At 29.8% G+C, this 25,426-nt stretch overlaps 3 protein-coding genes across 3 annotated transcripts; 1 reads left to right on the top strand and 2 right to left on the bottom strand.

Annotated features, from left to right (window-relative positions):
• Positions 1-4,508: 4,508 nt before the first annotated feature.
• On the bottom strand, positions 4,509-11,267 carry LOC141537096 (uncharacterized; the record flags this gene model as incomplete). Its single annotated transcript, XM_074257931.1, has 4 exons — positions 11,262-11,267; positions 11,081-11,189; positions 5,942-6,170; positions 4,509-5,876 (listed from the first exon to the last, which is right to left on the bottom strand). Coding segments are annotated over exons 3-4 (1,522 nt in total), but the record flags the coding sequence as incomplete, so codon positions are not given.
• Positions 11,268-12,283: 1,016 nt separating this feature from the next.
• LOC141537095 (uncharacterized) lies at positions 12,284-14,661 on the top strand. Its single transcript, XM_074257930.1, has 5 exons — positions 12,284-12,634; positions 12,722-12,830; positions 13,007-13,063; positions 13,160-13,261; positions 13,897-14,661. The coding sequence occupies exons 1-5, from the start codon at positions 12,387-12,389 to the stop codon at positions 14,659-14,661; spliced, it is 1,281 nt and encodes a 426-aa protein (XP_074114031.1). The 5' UTR covers positions 12,284-12,386.
• Positions 14,662-16,003: 1,342 nt separating this feature from the next.
• LOC141537116 (uncharacterized) lies at positions 16,004-19,381 on the bottom strand. The gene is made up of 2 exons (XM_074257957.1): positions 16,490-19,381; positions 16,004-16,416 (listed from the first exon to the last, which is right to left on the bottom strand). The coding sequence occupies exons 1-2, from the start codon at positions 17,893-17,895 to the stop codon at positions 16,239-16,241; spliced, it is 1,584 nt and encodes a 527-aa protein (XP_074114058.1). The 5' UTR covers positions 17,896-19,381; the 3' UTR covers positions 16,004-16,238.
• Positions 19,382-25,426: the final 6,045 nt, after the last annotated feature.

The following is a 25,426-nucleotide window of genomic DNA, read 5'->3' as shown; positions in this document are numbered from 1 at the left end:
TTATGTAATCGACTTTTTCCTACGCGGAAACGTTCAAAAATTTAACTTTCGAATTACACCAATTAAATATCATAATCGTGTTTAGCAGGTCATTTCCAAACGATCAAGGCTATTTCCACGCCTCCCACACCCATAGAAACAAACTTATGTAGTCGACGGCTCCCAGATCGGAAACGTTCAAAAATTTAACTTTCGAATTACACCAATTAAATATCATAATCGTGTTTAGCAGGTCATTTCCAAGCGATCTACACTATTTCCAACCTTCCAAATGTAATAATAGCCATGTTATGTACTCGACTGTTTCCAGAACGGAAACGTTCAAAAATTTAACTTTCGAATTACACCAATTAAATATCATAATCGTGTTTAACAGGTCATTTCCAAGCGATCTACACTATTTCCAACCTTCCAAATGTAATAATAGCCATGTTATGTACTCGACTGTTTCCAGAACGGAAACGTTCAAAAATTTAACTTTCGAATTACACCAATTAAATATCATAATCGTGTTTAGCAGCTCATTTCCAAGCGATCTACACTATTTGCAACCTTCCAATTGTAATAATAGCTAGGTTATGTAATCGACTATTTCCAGCACGGAAACGTTCAAAAATTTAACTTTCGAATTACACCAATGAATAAATCATAATCGTGTTTAGCAGGTCATTTCCAAACGATCAAGGCTATTTCCACGCCTCCCACACCCATAGAAACAAACTTATGTAGTCGACGGCTCCCAGATCGGAAACGTTCAAAAATTTAACTTTCGAATTACACCAATTAAATATCATAATCGTGTTTAGCAGCTCATTTCCAAGCGATCTACACTATTTCCAACCTTCCAATTGTAATAATAGCTAGGTTATGTAATCGACTGTTTCCAGCACGGAAACGTTCAACAATATAACTTTCGAATTACACCAATTAAATATCATACTCGAGTTTAGCAGGTCATTTCCAAGCGATCTACACTATTTCCAACCTTCCAAATGTAATAATAGACATGTTATGTACTCGACTGTTTCCAGAACGGAAACGTTCAAAAATTTAACTTTCGAATTACACCAATAAAATATCATAATCGTGTTTAGCAGGTCATTTCCAAGCGATCTACACTATTTGCAACATTCCCATTGTAATACACTAGTCACAAAAATTAAGGGATATAAAAAAAATTCCAAATTTTTTGGTGATTTTCAGCGAGCTGTAACTCCGAGGAAAATGATCACACAGAAAAAAAAAAAAAAGCAAATTGTAGCTCCAAGTGTCTAGTTTTTAGATATGATCATGAAAATTTTTTGTCATCGTCAGGTCTGGAGAAATCCTAAGAAAACTACTGAAAAAAAATTTTTCGAAATTTTTTTTCGTCTTAAAAAAGGTCTACGGGCTTCAAAAAAATTTTTTCGATTGTTTCGTTTAAAATCTCTTTTAGTAAATTTAATACCCTTTAATTTGACGTAATCAAAAAGCCTGTACGATAATTTGCCGCGGAGTTATCGTCAATCAAAGCAAAAAGGTTTTTTTTGACTTTGGAAATCAATAACTCTGGAAATAATGACCGTATAGGAAATCGAAGGAGGGTTTTAAAAACTACACAATATTCTCTATAAGAGAACGTAAACCGCTTTTGAAGAAAAAATTTTTTTTGAATTGAAAACTCGGACTGAAAAAGACAAAAATTCGCATAATTAAGGATATTTGGATAACTTGGTATAACTTTGGATAAAATGGATGAACGAAGGATATCGTTGGTAATTTTTTAACTTCAAAGTGTCCCCTAAAATCCCTAAGAAATTCAAAGCGCTGCGATTTTTTGTTCATAGTGCCCAGAAGCTTCAAATTCTGTGTTTTCGCAAAAATCACCATTATGAGCAATTTTGTGATTTTTATTCATTTTTCCATTGAAAAAAATTTTTTTTTTCAAAATTTTTTATTTTTTCGATCAAAGAGATTGATTTTTCAAGAAATTTGAAAAAAAAAAAAAAAAATTTTCAATTTTTTTCGAAAATTTTTTTCGAAATTTTTTTTATCAAAAATTTTTTTTTTTAATTTTTTTTTTTTTATCGTCTTCAGAATGCTTCACTATTGTCAAAAAAAATTAACTCAATTTTTTCTGTCCGCTACAACTGCCTTAGTTTTAAATCTCATTTTAAAAATTCAATAAAAACAAATTGATATACCCCCCGCGGAGTTCGGCTTTTCCTCACACAAAACTTGAATTTTACGTTTTCTTTTTAGCCTAAATTCCTTACGTGAATTTTATGTAAGCTTTTCTTTGATAAGCACCTTTTGATATGCCTCGTCGACATTTAGCTGCCACAGATGTGGATCGCATTGTTACCCTCCTTCAAGAGGGCTACAGTCAGGTGGAAGTAGCAGCTTCTATGGGAGTGAGCCAGTCCGTTATCAGTCGGGCCTATGCCCGATTTAACGCGACTCAAAGTTACGATCGTCGTCCGGGTCAAGGTAGACTACGAATCACTACCGAGCGTGATGATCGAGCTATCATTCGAGATGCTCGTCGAAACCCTACTGCGCATGCGCACACGATCGCTCATCAATTTCGCAATCGTCGACAACGTCCTCCCCAACAACACATATCGGCATCGACGGTTCGAAATCGCTTTCGAGAGCAAGGACTACGCGCTAGACGCGCAAATCGCGTGCCTATGCTCACTCCACGACATCGCCGAGCCCGATTGGCCTATGCTCATGATCATCACCATTGGGGTCGTAGACAGTGGACCAGTGTATTACGGACTGACGAATCTCGATTTTGTCTTCATGGCAGCGATAGACGATCTCTCGTTTGGCGCCGTCGTGGAGAACGAGATCGGGATGGTTTTACGAGACCAGTTACAGCTTTCAATGGTGGATCAGTCATGGTGTGGGCAGGCGTGTCCTTCAATACCAGAACCCCGTTGGTCATCGTTCGTGGGACGTTGACTGCCGATAGGTACGTCGACGAAATTCTGGAGCCACACGTCCTGCCTATGCGCACACGCATGGGGGCAAGACGGTTCATTTTGATGCAGGATAATGCTCGTCCTCACACTGCAGTTCGTACGCGAACTTTTCTCCGCGCCAACAACGTAACAACGCTTAATCATCCAGCGATGAGTCCTGATTTGAACCCAATTGAGCATGTTTGGGACATGCTTGGGCGTCGATTGCGGCGAGACTATCCGCAACTGCACAATCTTCATCAGTTGACTCAAGCGTTGTTACGTTGTTGGCAAGGAATTTCGCAACGTGATATTCGACGATGCATCAACATGCAAGAGCGTTTACGAGCTGTGATTCGGAACAGAGGTGGCAATACACGGTACTGAGCAGTTACTGCCGTGCGTACAGAGGTCATTCGGCAGCTGCAAACAGACAAACTTGCAGACAAAGACACACACACACACACACACACACACACACGTGTGTGTGTGTGTGTGAGAAGCGTAAATCCGACCGAGCAACCTCCACGTGGTACGCTTTGAGTAACGCTAATGCCGGCGGTAAAACAACAGTCGAAAAAAATTGAGAAAATTTCGAAAAAAATTTTCGAAAAAAATTGAAATTTTTTTTTTTCAAATTTCTTGAAAAATCAATCTCTTTGATCGAAAAATAAAGAATTTTGAAAAAAAAATTTTTTTCAATGGAAAAATGAATAAAAATCACAAAATTGCTCATAATGGTGATTTTTGCGAAAACACAGAATTTGAAGCTTCTGCGCACTATGAACAAAAAATCGCAGCGCTTTGAATTTCTTAGGGATTTTAGGGGACACTTTGAAGTTAAAAATTACCAACGATATCCTTCGTTCATCCATTTTATCCAAAGTTATACCAAGTTATCCAAATATCCTTAATTATGCGAATTTTTGTCTTTTTTTCAGTCCGAGTTTTCAATTCAAAAAAATTTTTTCTTCAAAAGCGGTTTACGTTTTCTTATAGAGAATATTGTGTAGTTTTCAAAACCCTCCTTCGATTTCCTATACGGTCATTATTTCCAGAGTTATTGATTTCCAAAGTCAAAAAAACTTTTTTGCTTTGATTGACGATAACTCCGCGGCAAATTATCGTACAGGCTTTTTGATTACGTCAAATTAAAGGGTATTAAATTTACTAAAAGAGCTTTTAAACGAAACAATCGAAAAAATTTTTTTGAAGCCCGTGTAGACCTTTTTAAGACGAAAAAAATTTCGAAAAATTTTTTTCAGTAGTTTTCTTAGGATTTCTCCAGACCTGACGATGACAAAAAATTTTCATGGTCATATCTAAAAACTAGACACTTGGAGCTACAATTTGCTTTTTTTTTTTTTTTTTCTGTGCGATCATTTTCCTCGGAGTTACAGCTCGCTGAAAATCACCAAAAAATTTGGAATTTTTTTTATATCCCTTAATTTTTGTGACTAGTGTATAAGATTTCATCATATATTGATAGTTTAAAATATTGGCGTACATCAAATATATGTTTACATGGTAAGTATTCGGCTATAAAAAATGAACAAGTACATGACGTAGGAGTAACAACATAAAAATCATCACCCGCTACAGTACATTTCATAGTGTCATCGTCTTTATGAAGTATGAAATCATCATTATTCGTTTTATATGCCTCGCAAATTTTTTCCAATGTAGTTCTTGTTACGAACTTACCATACGTTTTTTCTAGATCACAAATAGTTAATTGAGTATTTATAGAATTAGAAAGCTGGTCTCCAATACTTGAAGTACTATTATCATTTAAATTATCGCTCAAATTTTTTTCAGGCGCTTGTAACCTATTTAATAGATAAGCTTTCGTCCACCGTATATGACATAATTGCTCATCATATAATGACAACTCGAAAGATTTTCTGACAGCAAATATATGCTTGCATGGAAGATTCATTGACAAGAATAGTGCACATTCGCAAGATGTCGGTGTAACATTCAGGAACGTTATATCAGCTACAGTACATGTCATGGTTTTTTTGTTGAAGTAAGTTATTAAGATGTTGTTTATGTTTTGTAATTCAACTAATACTCGATCTGATGCAAATTTTGTGAGATAATCAATATACAGCTGTTCTAGACTATTATTCAAAAATGTGTTATTACAAGTTTTTAGAAATTGATTTGCTGTTCGAAAAGTGCTCTCACATTTATGGGATGCATACCACTCAAAAAAATTTTCTATCATAACTATTGTAGGAGATCTTTTGTGTAATACACTTTTAAGTTTCGCGTTGATGGATTCTACTCTATTATTAGTTCGATTACCGAGGTTTTTGTTGTAATTGAAATTGACCCAATCTTCTGTAATATTATGCCAATTGAAATTATAGTACTCTACCAATTGCTCCGGGCTAGTTCGACAAAACTCGTAATACAATTCATCATATTGATCTTGGGTTTGCGAACGTGCTATTCTGTCGAGTATCATCTTTGCTTCAATTTGCTGTTCTTTCGTTAATCTCATTTTTGGATCTTCAACTTTCCCTTTAAATATTTTTAAGGTATGATACAAACAAATATAAGATGGTATTGCTGGGAATAATTCTTTTAAAATACTTCTCTCCGTCAAATCTTTATCAGTCATAAAGGCTTTTACATTCTTAAAAGCTTCTTCATTGTCCCGTTGAAAGACCTTTAACATCCACTCTAATACATCTCGCTCTTCCGTGGCTAATAAACCAATTCCACCAATTTGTCCTCTGCCGTTTCCATCTTCTACTGCAATAACCATCGTTGTCAAGTCGTTGTCTGTCAATTTGTATGTACCATCTATAAAAATTATTTCAGGCCAAATTTTGACATCTTGTCTCATTTCTGGGGTCGAAAAGAAAATACCTTTACACTTATCTTCACCTGAATCATTATAAATATCAACTGTTGCATCTAAAAATTGAAAAAATTCATAAGTTTGAGTTAATTCAATAAAGTTTATAAGTTTAATTTATTACCGTAAGTATTAAGAAGTAATTTCACTATTGACTGTAAATCGTTTTCTTTATCTTCCAATGTCGCTGTATTCATGTTGTGCAATGTTTTCAGTTTAACATGCTTGTTAAAATTATTCAGTATGAGATTTTGGATTTTCTTTTTATTTGCATCCATTTGTAGCAAAGTATTTATCGTTTTCTTTTCTTCACTATTCAATTTATTATTTTGTGGTAGAAAGTGATAAAATTCCTAAATGAAACGAAGAAAAGTGTTTTAATCAAAATAACTTACTTCATAATATACAGCAAAAAAAGTAGGTATAAAATAAATATTATATTGTCATTTCATATAACTGAAGTTAACTGAAGAATAACACGACTCTATAAAAAAAATTTTCGTTCTTTGTCCTAAAGTTTATACTATTATTTTCCAGTTAGTTATGCACAAAAACGAAAAGAAAATATCTTTTTTCGGTATAAAGTTTGCTTTTGTGATAGTTGTAATAAATTTTGCTTGAATCTGTAAAGTATCGTGAGTATAACTGGGAGCTGATAGGAGATTTTAAAATGGTGGGATTTTTAATGGGGCTACAGGGTAGATATACAAAGTATCCGTGTTATTTGTGCTTGTGGGATAGCAGAGCGGATTCTAAACACTATATTCAACGGTCATGGCCTGTAAGAACAGAATTGTGTGTCAGAAAACAGAACGTCAAATTTGAGCCGATTGTTGAAGCTTTGTTGAAGGAAAAGGTGTTAATGCCGCCTTTGCACATTAAGTTAGGGTTGATGAAACAATTTGTTAAAAAACTGGATGAAACTTCAGAAGCTTTTGGATACTTAAAAAAATTTTTTCCGAAGTTATCGGAAGCAAAGGTTAAAGCTGGGGTTTTTGTTGGTCCGCAAATAAGACAGATTTTCGCCGATGAAAAATTTCCAACGTTGCTGAATCGTACTCAAAAGCAAGTTGGAACAGTTTTAAAGCAGTAGTTTCTGGATTTTTAGGAAATAATAAAGCTGAAAACTACGAAAAGTTGGTTGAGGATATGCTTACAAATTTTAAGGCCATGGGCTGCAGGATGTCATTAAAAGTACATATGCTGCATGCTCATTTGGATAAATTTAAAAACAATATGGGAGCCTATTCCGAAGAGCAAGGAGAACGTTTCCATCAGGACATCATGAATTTTGAACAACGCTATCAAGGCCAATACAATGAAAACATGATGGGCGACTATATTTGGGGTTTATTGAGAGAAAGTAGCTATGAACATAAAAGAAAAAGTAAAAGTGTGCACTTTTAAGTTATTTTCCACTTTTCTGTAAGCTAATTTGATAGCAAAACTTAATAAAAATAATAAACATTTTTATTTCAATAGTTTTATTTTCAATCAAAAATTAAAATCCGAGATTTTTAAAAATTTCGTTCAATCAGTCTTCTAAGCACAAAAGCAAAGTTGTTCATGCCATATATTTTTTTTCCGTCTCATTACGGAAATCAGATTAGAGAATAAAAATTTTTGACGACCTTAGGTGGTTTTAGTTAAGTAACTAAATTGATTCAGGCCTTACCAAGTGTCGGATCACCTGAAAATCCAAGGCTAAAATTTTTAGGACTCATAGAAAATCTTCGATCCATTTTGTTTTGAAGTATTTTTAACTGTTTTTTATCTATAATTTTCAACCAAGACTGGTTCGCCATAGAATGGCCGAAGCAAAAGAACCTAGCCTTGGGCCAAGACTGGGCAACCAAGCCTTGGCCGGCCCAATGATTACTCGAGCTTGGGCCAGAACTAGGTTCCCAGCCATGGCCATTCAATAGCGACCCAGACTTGGGCCAGGACTGGACAATCTAGCCTTGGCCGACTCAATGATTACCCAGCGTTAGTCAAGACTGGAAAGCCTAGCCATGGCCGTTGAATGGCAACCCAGACTTGAGCCAGAATTGGGTAACCTAGCCTTGGCCATTCAATGGGAAATCTAAACTTAATTAATCATTAAGTAATAGAATTTTAAATAGTAAATATTTATTGTTTAACGAATATTTGTTAGCAAATGCTAAAATTGAAAATTTGTTATTTAACAAAAACAATTACATATCGTCAAGATTGATATGGTCTTAAAAAAATTAAAATATAATAATTTACAGTTGAATTTGTAATATTGATAATTTTAAACATTAAAATTTACAATAAAATATTAAAAATATACAGAACGATGTACAAGATCTAAAGTATTATAAGAACTTGACTTTAAAATTTTTTTAATTAATAAACATTTGTAAAAAATAGTTAATTTTCATCAAAACAAAATATTAAATTACATAAATTATATAAATAATAAACCGTCACATTCCGTCACCATATAGATTAAGCTTTTAAGAATAATGAGATATGCAACAACTTATCAGCGAAAGTTAGGTTTAAATTAAGAGTCAAACGATCTAAACTTGTGTTAGCTCTACATCAAAATTAAAATAAAAAAATCATGATTAAAAAATTATTTTTTTATCATTTTTTATCAAATGGCATGGGCCAAACTTGAAAATTAACTATGGCCCAGTCCTGGCAACCAGGTATGGGCCAGATTTGAAAATTAACTGTGGCCCAATCCTGGTAACCAGGCATATTATGGACCAGTCGTGGTAACCAGACTGGGCCAACTCTGGCTTACAAGCCTGGCCCAGAGTTCTGCATAGTTGAGCCAGGCCTGGGCCCGCCATACTTTCCTACATGGGATACTACAATTTCTTTTTCATCTAGAAAATACAGTACTCAAAAAATTAGAAAAACGAAGAAAAATTCAAGTTTGGAGTGCTTTATGATTGGTTGTATTTATGTATGAAATGTTTATTCGAAAATTAGATAAACATTTTTTGAAAAACTTAATTAACAATTTTTTCGCAGTGAAATTTTTTTTTTCACGCTACCCCGAATTGCTGCGAGGGTAATGTTGCTACTGAAATTTCTTAATTATAAAATTTAAGGTTTTGAAAGAAAGAGTTTTAAAGGTTCAGAAAGCTTGTATTATTTCCTGCTCTGAAATTCAATGGTCTTAAAAGAATCGGCAAGACATTGATCTTGAGCCTATTTTTCAAAATTGAGTACTTATCAGATCCCTATATTTTAAGGTCCCACAAAAATATTTAAACAATTTTTACAAGGATGTAAGTGCAATACTCTAATAATTTTTTATCAACTTAAGAGACAAAATCGAGGTTGGCGGCATTCGATATAGTTTTATTGCCATTAGATTTGATGAAAACTAAATACATCGTAATAAGTTGATCTACGAATATCTCGAAAATATTTTAAAGTCAATGACTTTTTTAGATAATTTGTAAAGCAACGTATCAATTAATAACAGAATCTCGCCCAATCTTCAACTTATAAATTTTCTTCACCAAGTTAAAATATGTTCGTGAATATCTGTGAGCCATAAAAATTTTCCACAATGATTTTCCAGTAGTTTTAACGTTGAAATAAACAGAGATTACGTCTATATTTAAATAAAAAAGACCATTCGGCAGCCGAAATGAAAGTAGATTTCATTTTATTACTTATTAATCAAAATTACAATTAGATTTTAAAGTACGATTTTTATTGTAATCATTACAATCAAAGTTTTCTAATTAAAAAAAAAAAAAAAAAAAAAAAATTATAAAACGAATGTAATAGCAAATTTCATAATTGGTATAGCGAAATAGGACTTAATTTTAAGACTACAAATATTATATGGTACTCAAATTGAAGCTTATTTAAAGAGCTTTCAGATGCAGTTTAAAGAAATTCAATAAGTTATCCCATTCAAAAGTTATTCGAGTAAGAAAGTGAAGAAATATGAATTTTTATGATTTTGAAAATTTTGAAATCCTGGCATTTCTAAATTACTTGACCGATTAAGCTCATCTTCGAACTTGACTTCGGTATCTATCTGTAGAATAAGTATGTTGAGTTTGGTAAAGATCCGTTCTAAATTGGCGACGCTATCGTCGTGACAAGCCGTTATATCGGATATATATATATATATATATATATATATATATATATATATATATATATATATATATATATATATATATATATATATATATATATATATATATATACATGTGTAAACTTTTGAACCATATGTATTTTTTGACTCAGCTCGTCAAGTTAAGTCGGAATATAGCAAAATTTTTTAAAAGTTCCGTCAAGAGGACCAATGCAATAGTTAGATTTCTATGAAATCTAGTAGAAAAAGATAGTAATTTAGATCAGCCGTAGATGTTTTTAATGCAATGGAATGTATCAATAATTTCATGTGAGCCTGAAAAATTTTTCAGCCCAGAATTTTCAAATGATATGACGCACGTTGAGAATTTGATAAATAATATTCTGAAATAAAGAGTCACCAGAGGTCGTCATGAATTTATCTTAGCGGGGTAAAATGTATCAGGAATTTTCTATGAGCCTTGAAAATGTAAGCTTTGAATTACAGGCGAGACCAGTGATTGCAGTTTCAATCGGTTTAGCGAAACGAATAGAAATTTTGAAAAAACGTTTTTAGAGATAATAGATAATTTAATGAACTATTTCACCACAAAGCGTTTTTTTCAAAAATTTCATTCGTTTCGTGAAACCAATCGAAACTGCAATTGCTCTGCTGTTGGGAGTGCGACAGAGATAGTTTCGTTAAACTCCGTGAGAGCAAAGCGAGAAAAAGATGGTCTCGCCTGTTATTAAGATAATCCAACACTCGATCAAGCCTGAATTATTGAAATTATTTAATTAGAGTCACCAAAGGTCGTCAGAAAATTTTTTCAGCGAATTATAGTGTTCTTATAATTTTATTTTTTTTTTTTTTGAAGATATGATATTTTCGGGAGTTCAGATACCCAGACGCGGTTGGAATAATGAAAATGTAAAATTTGATTGACTTTAGGTTTGTTTTAATTTTTTCCAGTGGGTTAAAATGTACCTATCATTCTCCTGGAGTCGTTAAAGTCAATTATGTATTTGATTTATCTATATATATATTGGTGGTCAGTTGATCGATCGCAACTTCAATTACATGTCATTTCAAAAAAATTTTTAAAGAAGCAGAAATTATTTTGGATAAAGTGAAACCCTTTTGGACTTAAAAAGTTTGTGTGCTTTATGGTAAAAGTTAACTTACCCCTGAGTGTGGATGGTTCTCATGACAGAAATTAACATCTTGAATTTCTAAGTATTCAAACTCAATCAATGATACACGAATGAAAGCTGGACAATTTACTTTATATGTTCTGTAAAATATAATGCACATCAATATCTCAGACAGTTGATAATATTAATATAAAAATGAGATTATTGTGTACTTAGTTGCTCGCTGTGTTGTAATAGATGTTTTACCACCTCCAAATATACAAACAAGTTTAAATCGTAAAAATTTGAATTTTTCAATAAGCTCTTCAGAATGTCTATCTTTTTTTTAACGATACACTATCTCTAGTAGCGTAAACTTGTTTATTTTCGAATTTATATTTATCAAAATAATCATTGAACTCCTGGATAGAATAAAATTTTCGACCTGGCAGTAAATCATTAACATGGCTGTCCATCTGTATAGTTATAATAAATAATGATGTAATATATTATTAATGCTACAATCACTATATAAATATCGCGTTACTGATGCCATAAGGGCGTATCTCGAAAAAATACCCTTAAAAAGGCATAAGGGCGTTTAAAAAATTTTTTCCGGGAATCGACGTAGTTATGCCTGAAACGGGCAGAAATGCAAAAAAACTTTGGTACGCCCTTATGGCACCCGGGTACCATAAGGGCGTATAATAGGCTGATACGCCCTTATGGCATCTATAACGCGATATCATAAGAAGTATAATACTTTGTCTGAGGTTAAGTCAAATAAAATTTTATAAAATATCAGGTTACTACTTGTAACAATAGTTATAAACACGACATACGCATATTAATATTTAGTAGACCATGAACTCTACTTTTATTTACTACATAATCATAATTTAAAAATTTTTTTCTATTTTAATTTATTCCGTGTAAAGCCAAATAATATACAAGAATATCAATTATATATTTTTGTTGATAAAGATTTGTTGAAAATTCGTGATAAATATCTTATTAGTTTCATACTTCTATCGACATTTTATTACCAACTTAAAAGAATTGCAGAAATCTTATGGTAATAAGTCATTATTATGTATCTGTTGTGTTGTGCATTCACTGACGCTGTAAGTATAGGTTTAGCTAAATAAAATCTAACTTATCAGCTACTAGTACAGGCCTTTTACTCTGAGTTTATTGGTGAGAGAACCTATCTTAAATCGACAATATTTCACCACTCTCCGTGTACTAGAAACACTTATAACCTTTGCAAACATTTACAATATTAATAAAGTTACAAATTGTTATTATAACCTAATTATATTGTTATTTTGAATAAAAAGTTATCCAAAAACTTGATTATGGGTAATGAGCAGTTATTTAACGTTGGCGATCTGTTCGCTAGTTACGATGAATTTGAGGCGAAGCTAATCATGTACCAAGAGAAAGAAAAATATTCGTTTACTAGTACAACTGCGAAAAAGTTGGAAAGCATGAAGAATTTACGTCAGGATTACAATTGTGCTTTAAAATACGATGAGCGTTATTTTAGGTGTAGCGTTAATCCGAAACCGGTAACAGTTCGAGAGTTCAACAAAAAATACCCACAGTTTGTTTTTTTTTTTTTTTTACTTATAAAATCATTTAATTCGTTAAAATTATTTTTAATGCTTCATTTATTCATTTTCATTTTCAGCATAACTGTAAAATTATGTCCTGCTGCTTTGACAGTGAGAACGACAAAAGATAAACAGTTTTTAAGAATAACAGCATTTATGCCAGATCATGACCATGAACCTCATGCGGTAAGTAAAAAAAGTCAATGTTGGTGATGAAGAAGTTAAATATTACTTATTTATGTTGGAACATCAAGAATTTCGCTTTTTTTCATCTTTGTGCGATTACTTACGACAAAAAAATTTTAACTTCTTTATTATTATTTGATATTTTAAATTTAAATATTTGCACTTATTTTTTACAGCTTCCACGGCTTCAAATGTACTCAGAGATGGCTGAAAAATGTATTGCTCAGGGAGGTGTAAGTTTCGTAATCATTTAGCAATTATTTTTTAATATGATATTATTATAGTTATCAATCTTATAATTTATTTTGATACTTGAAATATTTCTTTAGGGTCGTAAAAAGGGCACACAAGCTTTTTCAACCCAACCTGCTTCATTGCCGAAGAAGAATGCTCTTGAAACTTTTGATGAGCAAGATCAAGATCTATCAGATGTAAGTTCACCATTAGTTTCATAATCATTCATTTACTAATTGAAAGTAATTAAAACTAAAAGGATATATGTGACAAAAATTTTTCTTTAGTATGTTTTTTTAAAAGAACAATTTTTCGCCCTAATTAAAAAAAAAAGATTTAAAAAGATTCAACCCATGCAAAATGTATATCTATATATATGTCAAAATGAATCTTTTTAATCTCTTTGAGCCATTTCGAATCTTTTTAAATCTCTTTTTCTAATCAGGGCATGCATAAAAATGACATTGACACAGTCCAGTCAAATGGCATTGACGTCAATATATTTTGGAAATTATCCAAATAACACAATTTATTTGCGATGGGGATTTTAGTGTTTTATTTTGTTTTTTTATATTTTTTTTATTGCTAATTACTTGATTTATTTAAAATTTTATAGCTTGATGAGTCTTGGAAATTATCATCGGAATGCCAGATTATGACAAGATTAACCGTACATGCTTCAAAATGTTCATAAATTTAAAACAATATATTTTTTCTTAAAAACAATATATTTTTCTTAAAAACAATATATTTTTTGTTACTTATACCGTTTTAGATCTAATTGTTTAATAAGAGACCATTTTAGTTATCGTTTTATTTCAAATAATTTCAGAACACTCATGTATTACCGTTCCAAGAAACTGCCAGTTCACTTGAAGCTTACAATGATGTCGTCGATTCAGCAATTGTATTAGAAGATAATTTTAATGAATTATTAATGAAACTCCAAATTAACATAGTGGCTTCAACCAATGAAGAGGAGAAAAAAAATAAATTACTTCAAGTTAATGAAATGTTAGTATTTTTTAACAAGGATTTAGTTCAATACCACGTCCAATCAAGAGATGAAGAAATTTCATCGAAATTAAATGGTGGTTCATTAACAATTCATTCGCGTCGTTCGCGAGGACGTGGTAAAGGACGCCAACTTCGTCCAATCGGTTTACCTATTCGAAGAATATCTTCCAATAGTAAAACGTTCGAAAATATGAAAAAGACGGCCAAAAGTTTTATGGTTTTATCTATGATTATCAAAGAAAGGTCTGTAATCAACGATATCGTACTTGGTAACAAAAAAATTTCAGAAAATGATTTAAAACATCTAGAATCAACAAACATTAGTGATGTTTTAGCGAGTACTTCAATAACCAATGATCTGATTGAAAAGTTTTTCGAACCTAATGCGTTCGTTGTGTACCAAAAAATAATTGAAAATAAACTTGAGAGCAATAATTGGACGTGCAAAGAATGTCAACAAAATTTAGAAAATAATAATAGCATCGAATGTGACCTATGTTTATACTGGTACCACTGGAATTGTGTGGGCGTTACTGAAGAAATCGTAATTGAGTGGCTCTGTCCGAAATGTTTAAATTAAAACTATTGTCAACTTTCTTTTGAACTGATAATTATTATTACAGACTATTTTTGCATGAAGAATTTTATTACTAATTGTAAGAGTAACTTATTTTAATGATAACTGGTTTACTTCTATTCATAGCTCTATATTTTGAATCCTTTTCTATAGCTTCATATTATACATATTCTATACATTGATTATTAGTTATCGATAAATAATTTCCAAAGTAATTACTTTTATATAACAATTATTTTCATGTAGACGTCTATCAACAGCTATCTTAAGTTGACGGTAAAAAGTCAAATTTTTGCAAATTTTTTTTGCTAATTCGATTGTTTGTCGTTCGTTCGTGATTGTCCGAAAAAAATTTTTTTTTGTTCGTTGTTTGTTTTTTTTTTTTTGAATTTTCAAAAATTTTGCCTAACCCAGCGCCAAAATTTTCAGTATTAAGGCTGTTTTTTTTTTTTTTTTTTTATTATTCGAAGCTAATTAATGTTTGTTCGATCAAAAAAAATGTTTGTTCGATATTATTTAATCTGATAATTAATTTTTTAATATCATTACACCCACCTTAGTTCAGCATATTGGAATATATACTAGTGCGCATGCGTGACTCTCGACTGCTGCGCGGACTATTTAAATTTCATTTGACTTCAACAACAATAACAATAATAATAATAATAATAATAATAATAATAATAATAATAATAATAATAATAATAATAATAATAATAATAATAATAATAATAATAATAATAATAATAATAATAATAATGTCATTATTATGAACCAAAAGTTATACTTACGAAGTTTTTATGCTACTATAAATATGGAAATAATCGTGATTATTCAATAATAAAAAAAATCACAATTGCACACCCAATTCTTACCTATAAAAAATATATATCACTTAAAATAATTTTAATTTACCGTGACATTCAAAATATAATATTAATAATTATATAAGTTGTTATGTACTTTATAATTACAAGCACTTTTTTCTTTTTATTCTGTCGCTGTAACACTACGTCAACTTGCTTCCGAGGGTTTACAGACAATGAGAGATCACATTCTGTTGATTATTAATGTAATTAGTTTTTATTTTTTATTTGGAGCGATATTCAACTATTGTAAATAAAAAAAAATCTATAATATCTAATTCTAAAAATAAAAATCTTATTCTGCGTAAATAATATCAATAAAATATTTTATTGTATGCTAATGTTATAGATAATTCTTTACTAATAGTTATAATAAATTTTAATAATAATGGCGATTTATATTAGTTTTTAGAATTTTGTTTTTTTTTTTTTTTTTTTAATATTAAACTTCACAATAAATAAACAAAATTTTAAAACTAGTCAATAGATAAAAATATTTTTAACGAATATTGTGTATAACTTATAATAAATCATTTTAATAATTTATTTTTATAAAACAAAGTTTAAAATACAAGCATTATCTAATTTAAAAATCAAGTAATTAATAATTAAAATTATTCTCCAAAATAAAATATATAATGAGCCTTATGGCAATAATAAAACTGAAGATTAATTTATTTTGAGCCTCATAAGATTTTAAATTCAAATATGTTTTTACACCTGAGAAGAGGAACGACAAATTATATATAGTACTCCATGCGGGCTTATGAGCGTAGACGAAGTAATTTGATTCGGTGATGCTAGTAAATCGTTATAAAACTGCCAATTACCTGATAGGCTTTGGCAATAGGCTATGTAGTGGCTATTCTCGTATCCTATTACTCCGCATAATCTAAAACCAAATAGAAACATTGATGTAGAAAAATTGAATAATAATTTAAATAAAATAATAAAAGTGTACATACCGATAGCGCAATTGTTTTATTTCCCCTTGTACATTCTGTTCTGATAAATTTATATGTTTTGGTAACTCTCGTAATCTAGTCTTCTTTGGTTCTCCATTAAAACTTCCTGGTATCTCCAATTCAATATATACGTAAGCATTTAGCGTTCTAGTGCAAAATAAATTTTCAGATTTACATTTTTTACAAAATAAATGCTGAGAAACACTCATAAAAGTAATGGATTTTTCAAGCGATTGAAATCCACCATTCAATAATATTTCATAATCAACATTTAAAATTGAAAGATTTTTCTGATATGGTTTGCAAGTTGAGCTTAAACAGAGATACTCTTCAAACACACTTGGCTCATCACGAAAGAGTTTATCCCATAAACTGTTGACATTGTCTTGACAATCAATTACACGTGACAGGACTTGGCAATTGTTATCTCCATTGTTGCTGTCAGTTCGTGCTATTTCGCGATTTTTGTAAAAAGGATATAATATCTCGAATCGATTTTGGTAAATTGCACCATAGGTTTCTAAGGTTATACCTTTTGCCAAAAAATCAACTACAAATGAAAATGTTTTGTTTTTTGAATTTGTCAAAAAACGAAGAAAATCCTGATCTTCCAAGGCTCCATTGTATAATAATTGAATAATACTGTCGAAAGGACATGTATTGTAAGCAAACCAACTAATACCTTTAAACGTTATCGGTCCTGACGAAATACCGTTCTCTAATAAATTTCTTGAAATTTTTTTATTTCTCTTTTTTATTACTCTTTTTTTTTTTCGTTGTTTTGTATTATTCTTGTCAATTTCATTAATTTTTTTTACAACCCCGTCATTAATCAAGTTAATTTCAGAGCACGTTTGAAAATATTTTCCTTCATTTTTTATTTGTCTTGCAATACCAGCCACGAGAGTCTCAACTTTCATTTTATGAATATTGGTCAAAGAAGAATTCACGGAATAACAATGATCTTCATCAATAGAATTATTTAAGCTAATATTTTTAACACTACAGTCTTGAAAATTTGATTTTTCAAATTCATTTACCTTAATTTCTCTGTTATCAATAGAGTTTGATATCTCATTTTTGGTAACTTGATTAACAGGTCCTGAGTCATTTAGGATAATAACATTTGAGTTTTTATCATCATTAAAAGTGTCCGGTCTAATCCAATCAAATTTCTTATGCTTTAGATTCTTACCAAAACCCTTCCAATTTTCATAAGCAGATTCATCTGGAAGCTCGTCGTCGTCATCATCACTGTCTACGCAATTTTTATCAGATTCATCTTCTTGAATAATAACAGGTTCATCTTCTTCGATGGTAACAGATTCATCTTCTTGGATATTAACAATTTCTTCAACAAACTTAGATAATTTACATTGGAACAATTTAACTCCTCCAATTAGCATTCGTAAGTGTGCTTTGATAAAAATATCTACCCGAGATGGAAGAGTAATTTGTTTTTCTAGAATATTTTTAAATCTTTAAAACTCTCTTCAACATAAGAAGAAGTTGCTCGTAAATTACTATATTTTATACAAACTTTTGACCATAAAGGGAATTCTTTCAATTTTTCTTTCAACGGTTTACTTAATTTAGGTAAATAAAAACAATTTAATTTCGAGCCAATTTTAATTACAGTTAAGGAGTACTTCTCCACTTCATCTACCCAATCAAGAATTCCATTTGCATCTTTAACGTCGTTTTTTTCATCTTGCAGTAAATTTTCTCTGTCCGAGTCAAAGTTAGAATCAATTTTGTTCACGCTTTCTTCCATTTCTTCAATGAAATTCTTAATATTTTTTGTCAATATCACATTTTCTAAGATATTTCTCGCTTTTAATGGAGTTAAAAAATTATTTTGATACTGAAAATCAACGACTGAATCTTCAAATTCATTATTACTAATTATAAAAATCAAGATTGCAATGAGTTTGAAAGCTTTCAAATCTTTTGGGTCAATTAATATTCCAACACAATACAAGTAAAATGATTTTATACTCTGATGTAAAACGAAGTTCCAAAGCTTCCATCTACTTACGGAATGTAAGAAGTGTGCGGTATCGAGCCGTATAAAAGTTTTTATAGCTTTTGATGTCGTATTTTTCTTTGCATCTTCGAAACATATTTCTAAGTATTGAGATAGTGAGAACTTATTAAATACTGAACAAGTCGCGTTGAGGAGAGCACGAGCTCCATCACAAACCACTTCTTTTGGAGCAACATTTTGAAAACTCATCCATCTTGAAAGCCAATAGCCAATAGTGCCCGAGTCATGTAACTCAGATAACATCTGATAAACCGGCTGTGTTGTGTTATTAAAATTTATAACAATTTGATATAAAAATATATAGCTTGTTTGAATATTTTTACCATCCCCAAACTTCCGTACTACGCCTCCAGTTGCATCAATACATATTGAAGAATCTTTAGTACGAACGCGCCTGTACTCTCGATAGCAATGTAGTTGAGATGGAGTTAAATAAAATACCATAAAAGGTGTGTCTCCTAGATTTACGATACAGTCTCGATATATTGGATTATCGTTAATATTCATTATTGCTTTAATTAAATCCCTCCTGTCTTCAGATTTCACATCGAATTCTTTTTCCACAGATTCTTTGTTTAATTGATATAAAACGTTAGAAGAAAATAATTGCGGGCATTGAGTATCACCAGGCTGTAATAAGTCATTTGCTTCTTTAATCCGCGTACCTTTCACACCTTTTTCCTTTACAGTCTGTCTTATTTTATCTCTTAATTCACCTTGTAGCGGACGCTGTTTATCTTCGTGCTTGATTTGACGTGTGTCACGACATTGAAAATGAACCACTGTCGAGTCTTCTCCAGGATTTTTAGTAATGTAACCAAAAATAGGATTATTGCACTTTTTGCTCTTACATTTGCCGTACATTGTAGCATAATAACCACCATTTTCATGGATTTCACCTTTTTAAATACAAAAGCACACTTTATTTTATATTGCTTCCAAAATTCACACGCTAAAATATGCGTCCAAACTTTAGGCCGTAATTTAACATCAACAAAATTTTTGTTCTCATTTTGAATTTGTATTGTAATATGTTTCCATAACTCTTTATCTATAACAACATCGAAAATTTCAAGATCAGGACGTTCATTTTTATAAAGTTTATTTACGTAGTTTTTATCGTTTTCATCGTCGACTTCATCGCTACTTTCATCAGTACTGTCAACAGAACTATCAGATTCATTACTTTTTTATTTTAATAAAATATCCACATTCTTCTCGAGCTCGGGTAAGAAGATTCCTTCTATCCTCTCTGACATTGGTCCTAACTGAATGTATGGACCATCCATATTTTTGATTTCTTCTTCCTGAGAAATCTTCTTCCATACTTCAGAACTCCAGTCAGGAAAAGGTTCAGTCACGAAATAACTTATATATCGTTTTAGAACCTTTACTGCTTCGTCGATAGGCATGGTAGATTGTCGAGGCATATTTGGAACTTTTAACGCCTAAAAAGACAATAACAAATTAAAATCATTTTTTCTGAATAATTTTAATAAATAACGACGGAAAATTAAAAATTGATAATTACTATTCCATAGAACAAATATAAAAAAATTGGTAATTAATTATCCATAAGAAACACGGCACAGAATAGATTCTCTTTAATGTATTGATAGGCTTTTGTTTCTACTATATAGAAATAATAATAATAATAATAATAATAATAATAAACATTTGTTGAGTCAATTGAGTGACATTAAATTATCTTGTACTACCGAAAATATCCACATTTAAACCGTAAATATTTAATTTTTTTGTGCTATTTATTATTTTTAATATTGATCAATTTTTTTCATTATTTTATAAGGTAATAATTAAAAAACCATTCAACGTTAATCTACATTACTAACAGAGTCAGTGTCAGTTAGAACTTTACGACAAATATAATGGACAAAATGTGGTTCGAAACTTTTAAAACTTTAGAATTAAATCACTAAAAATATTTTTAGAGAATCCAAATCATTTTTCAGAGAAAAACAAGATATATAATGAATAATAATAAATTTATAATATATATACTATAATGAGATGATTCATCATTATAATCTAAAATATATTTTAAAAATTTTTATTCAAAATATTAAAGAAGTTTTCAGATTTAAAAACTCCTAAGAAAAAATTATTCGTAAATAAGAAAAAGAATATATTTTTTTTGCATTAATTGATCAATTAAAAAAAATTAATCTTTCTAAGTATTAAAAACCGATAAATCCTGTTTGTAGTTGAAAAAATACTAAACTTTATTTGTGAAAAGATAAAAATGTATAAAAGTGTTTACTAATATTAATAATAATACTTCCTATCATGTTATAATCGATAACTATGATAGAAGGTGCATAATCATTAATTAGAAATTACTATGAAAACAAAACAATTAATTTTTGTAAGTTACCAAATGATCCACTGAACCGGTTAACACAACTCGTACTGTGAATAACGACATTAGTTTTCGTCAAGTAATGATGATGTCCAGCATAACCAGCAGTATTAGAACTGCTTTTAATTCCTTCTGCATTTTCATTAGTGCTTCCTACTGCATCACAATCAACTCCCCAGGAACCTCGTATCAGCCTAAACTTAAATAAATCAAAGCATTGATTTATTATCTATTGTATAATACATGAAATATACAATCTACTTACCCTTATTTGGCATTTTAATCTTAATTGCATTTGAAACCGATGTAACTGTGTAATTTGATCGGTCGTTACTCCAGATAATCGAGTTAATAATTCAGAGATGAGATCTATACTGTCATGGCTGCTAGCCTTCTTACTGTCAGATGAACAAACAAGCATGTTGGATCTGAAATTCCTGTATTATAAATATTACTTAAAATTTTCACCAACAAGTCCCTTAGCTTCTTGACTGAATTTACGAGTTCAACTGCTTATTGAAGTATTGAATAAATTTTAAGGGTAAATATATCCCGAAAATGCTGTTTTGGTTATGTCATAACACTTTCAATATAAATTATTATGATTCAATTTCATTAACAAGTACTTAGTACCATTAATGCGTAAAAATTCAGTTCAACTTTGTTTTAAATTGATTTTACGTTTCAAAACATGCTAAAAATAATATGTATCGAATGAAGAAACGCTCAATAATTTTATACTAAAAGATCATTAATTAATAACAAAGAATAAAAGTTTTAGATCACAATAATGAAAGAAAAGAATAAATCACGATAAATTATCCCAGATTCTTAATACCGTCGAGTTTGTTGACCACAGACACCACAAAAATATGTCGGCTTGCTGAGAAACGATATTAAACTTTTAGGTCCATTTTGATCCTCAGCAGTAAAATAATTCGCAAATTCATCTGTCACATGGCTTGCCTCACCGCCTGGAAGTAGTGGGTATACTGAAAACACCTAAAATTTAACTCAATTAGAAATTAACTTTAAAATTTAGTTAATCAAAAGATTATAAGTACAAACCACATTGAATGTTGTGTCTGGGTGATCAGGTGATACGTGTGCTTGGGAAGTTGCTTTAGTGAACACCATTCTGGTATAGTAACGATAAGTCAGCGACTGAGATTTTTCGACACTATCAAGATCTCCTCCACCGTAAAAAAATTCTCTATTTTATTGATAATTAGATGAATATAAGGTGATCTCGATGAAATTTAATCAGAAATAAATACCGAAGTCAATTCTAATTTGATCCATTGGCTTGAACGGGCTGATGAAAGGCACGCTGTTGTTGTTTGTTGCTCCAGCCCGTTTATTCCAGTGAATATGAGTAACTAATAAAAAAACCATTAATTAATGTGATATATATATAGAATAAAGCCACCTCTACCCTTCATAAATATATGTTATTGAACTGCTCCAAATCAGAATGATACGTTATAACATATGTCATTCACTTACCAGAGAATAAATATCAATATAATTAGTTTCAATATAATAACACCATTAATACTACTTTAATTAATATCGAAATAATTGAGAATAAAAATGTCTCAAATGTGACAAACTCAACCTCTTATGAGTACTTGAAGAATGTATACAAGCAAATCCACATGTCAGCGCGACAAAAAGTTACTTAAGAGATAGCCGTAATGCTCGTCTTTTAAGTGAAATGGGATAAATTGAGCACCCCTGCACACTTGCCGTAGGTAAATTTAATTACTTCCTTGAACTTGGCATCAAAAAATAAATTTTTTTAACTTGTGTAAAGATGCATGACTTCACAGCAGGAGCCGCCTTATTTATTTTTATTTACTAATTTAACTGAGTAGTTTTGTCTATTTTTTATCTATGGAAAGGTACCTAAACAAGTACTTTTACCCTCCATATTGTATTCCAAAACATTTTTAGTAGTGATTATGTTCAAATATTGGAATATTCATAATATGTTTATATAAATATAATTTTATTTGATATTAATTCTAAAAAATTCAAGGTTCACTTATTAAAAAATGGTAATTCGTGTAAACCTGTGCAATTCCAAGGTTATGATTAGATCGTTCGCAATACGTGTCCTTTTGATACGATAATACAGCTGCTCTTTGACTGCGCTTTACAAGTTACCAGTTTTCGACAATTTTGTACAAGTTCAAAAAATTCTGCGTTAAATTATACAAATGATTTTATAAATGAAGGTCTGACCGATAATATTTATAGAAAAAGATTGTAGATTTTATATTTTACATAAGGTCATAGAATTGTTATATTATTATTTGTTATATTTAAAAATATTACGATTTTACGCTGAACTTGGTGCCAATCCAGATTTTTATAGTAAAAAATTTTATTTACTAAAAAAAATATTTTCTAAAAATTATTGTATTATTGGTTGCGTTGTAATAAAAGCAATTGTATTTCATGATGAAAAGAATAAAATATTTTAATTATTTATGGACTTTATATTGATAGTGAACTAAAAAAATATTACTAATAAATAAACGGCAATGATAAATAATACTTTAAACATTGAATTGTTAAAAAAAATTAATTCTGATTTATTAATTGAAGTTTCATTTTTTTATTCAACATTTCCAACATATTACATTCTTCAAATATTAATTGGTTTTATTAATTTAAGTTATTGCAAGATTAATGCAAATATTTTTCTTAGGTAATTTATCATTATTAAATTTCTATTTTTTTTTAAGTACATAATCGTCTCCAATTTGCCATTAAATTATAAATAAAAAATGCTTTTTTATTTATAATTTATTAATAACGATGAGATGTAAACTTTGAAAATATATCACGATCCCAAATCTCAAGTACAGCTTGGTATTTTGTGTAAATTTTAAAATCGATCGATTAATAGTATTATTCTAGCCTCACGCAGATTTAATTAAATAACTATTTTTCATTTAAAAATTTTTATTCTCCAAAACGATCTTAAAAGAAAATAAAAATATATCAAACTTTTGTAATTAAAATGATTAAATTAACAAAATACAAGTTATAAACGAATTACAGAACTTTCGAAACAAATGAAACTAATTAGTTATTATTATCAAACAATTAGAATATTTAATTAGTTATTATTTATATTATTATAGTCTTAATAATTATTAGTTATCATAGTATGTTCGAAAACGATCATAATTGGTATCTGGATGTGGGAACCAACATAATATATTTCTCTAGCATCTTAATGATATCTAATCAGCAAATTATTCCTAATTGATTAATCATTTTTAAATTCTTCATTTAAGACAATATTTTTAGTCTAACACCAATTGTAACTAAATCACACTCTAAGAATATCAAGACCTGGTTAATAGATATCCAATTATTTATTAAATATCATATGCAGCATACGTATAGGCTATGGTAGACACATGGTACATTGTTAAAAAATTCTTTTTTAAATTAAATTAATTTTTAATATTAAATTTACTCGTTTCGTATTTAAATTTTCTTGTTTGAAAACAAAATAAATAAATCAAATGCTTATATAGGTTAAAGCACACCTTTGAACTTTGAAAATAGTAATGTTAATTTAACAAAAAACTGTTTAAGGACCGGTTTTTCATCCAGGATAAAATTATAATTGGTGTGTATTAATGTTAAATAAAATTTTACTTTGGATTGAAAAACTAGCCCTAAATGTTTCGAAACAGCTGGAATGTATAAGATCGGCTTATATATGGCTCATTGAATATGTTTATTTATTTTTTAAATTAGAAATTATGAATTTTTTCTAATAGATTTATTAAAGATGCATCGAATCATTATAATGTTTATAAAGTTGATTGTCTTTGTGAATTAATCGAGTAAATAATTGGTCAATCTTCAATTATTCATTAGTACAGAATTAAATTAAAAAATAGTAAAAATATTTACCTATATATTGTTTATATGTTATGAATTATTACCTTACTTATTTCTATTCTTTTAAGAATTTTTGTCGAAATACTTTTGATAAATTTAATATCAAAATAATTAAATTTTATACAAAAAATAATTTTTCAATGACGTGCAACGTGGTGATTATAACCTATACTGTATATATTAGGATATTTACAAACTAATTCCGATAAAAAATTACTCTTCTGAATTAATGCGTATTAATCAAATTAAAAGTAATAAATAATTTTTATATTAATTTTAAAAGGAATATTTAATTAATTTTAAGATAAAAAAAAATAATTTTTTCGTTAGAAGACCACATTATTACTATAACCTATACTACAATAGATTTTAAGTTTCAATGGCTTAGATATGACTAAATATGTCATAAATATTTCATTTGACGATAGCTTAAGGCCACGATAAATTGTTAACAGAATTTATTCATCATTATTGAGATCTGGATCAAGTTCAAATAAAACATTAAGGATAAAAATGATGATAGAAAATGTAAAATCTATCTGAAGTAGTACATAATTTTTTATCAAGTTTTACTTAATTC

This window comes from Cotesia typhae, unplaced genomic scaffold, assembly GCF_013202065.1.
Source record: "Cotesia typhae breed Kobodo isofemale line unplaced genomic scaffold, CoteBio_Ctyphae scaffold_58, whole genome shotgun sequence".
NCBI lineage: Eukaryota > Metazoa > Arthropoda > Insecta > Hymenoptera > Braconidae > Cotesia > Cotesia typhae.
This window is presented reverse-complemented; position numbering and strand designations above follow the sequence as displayed.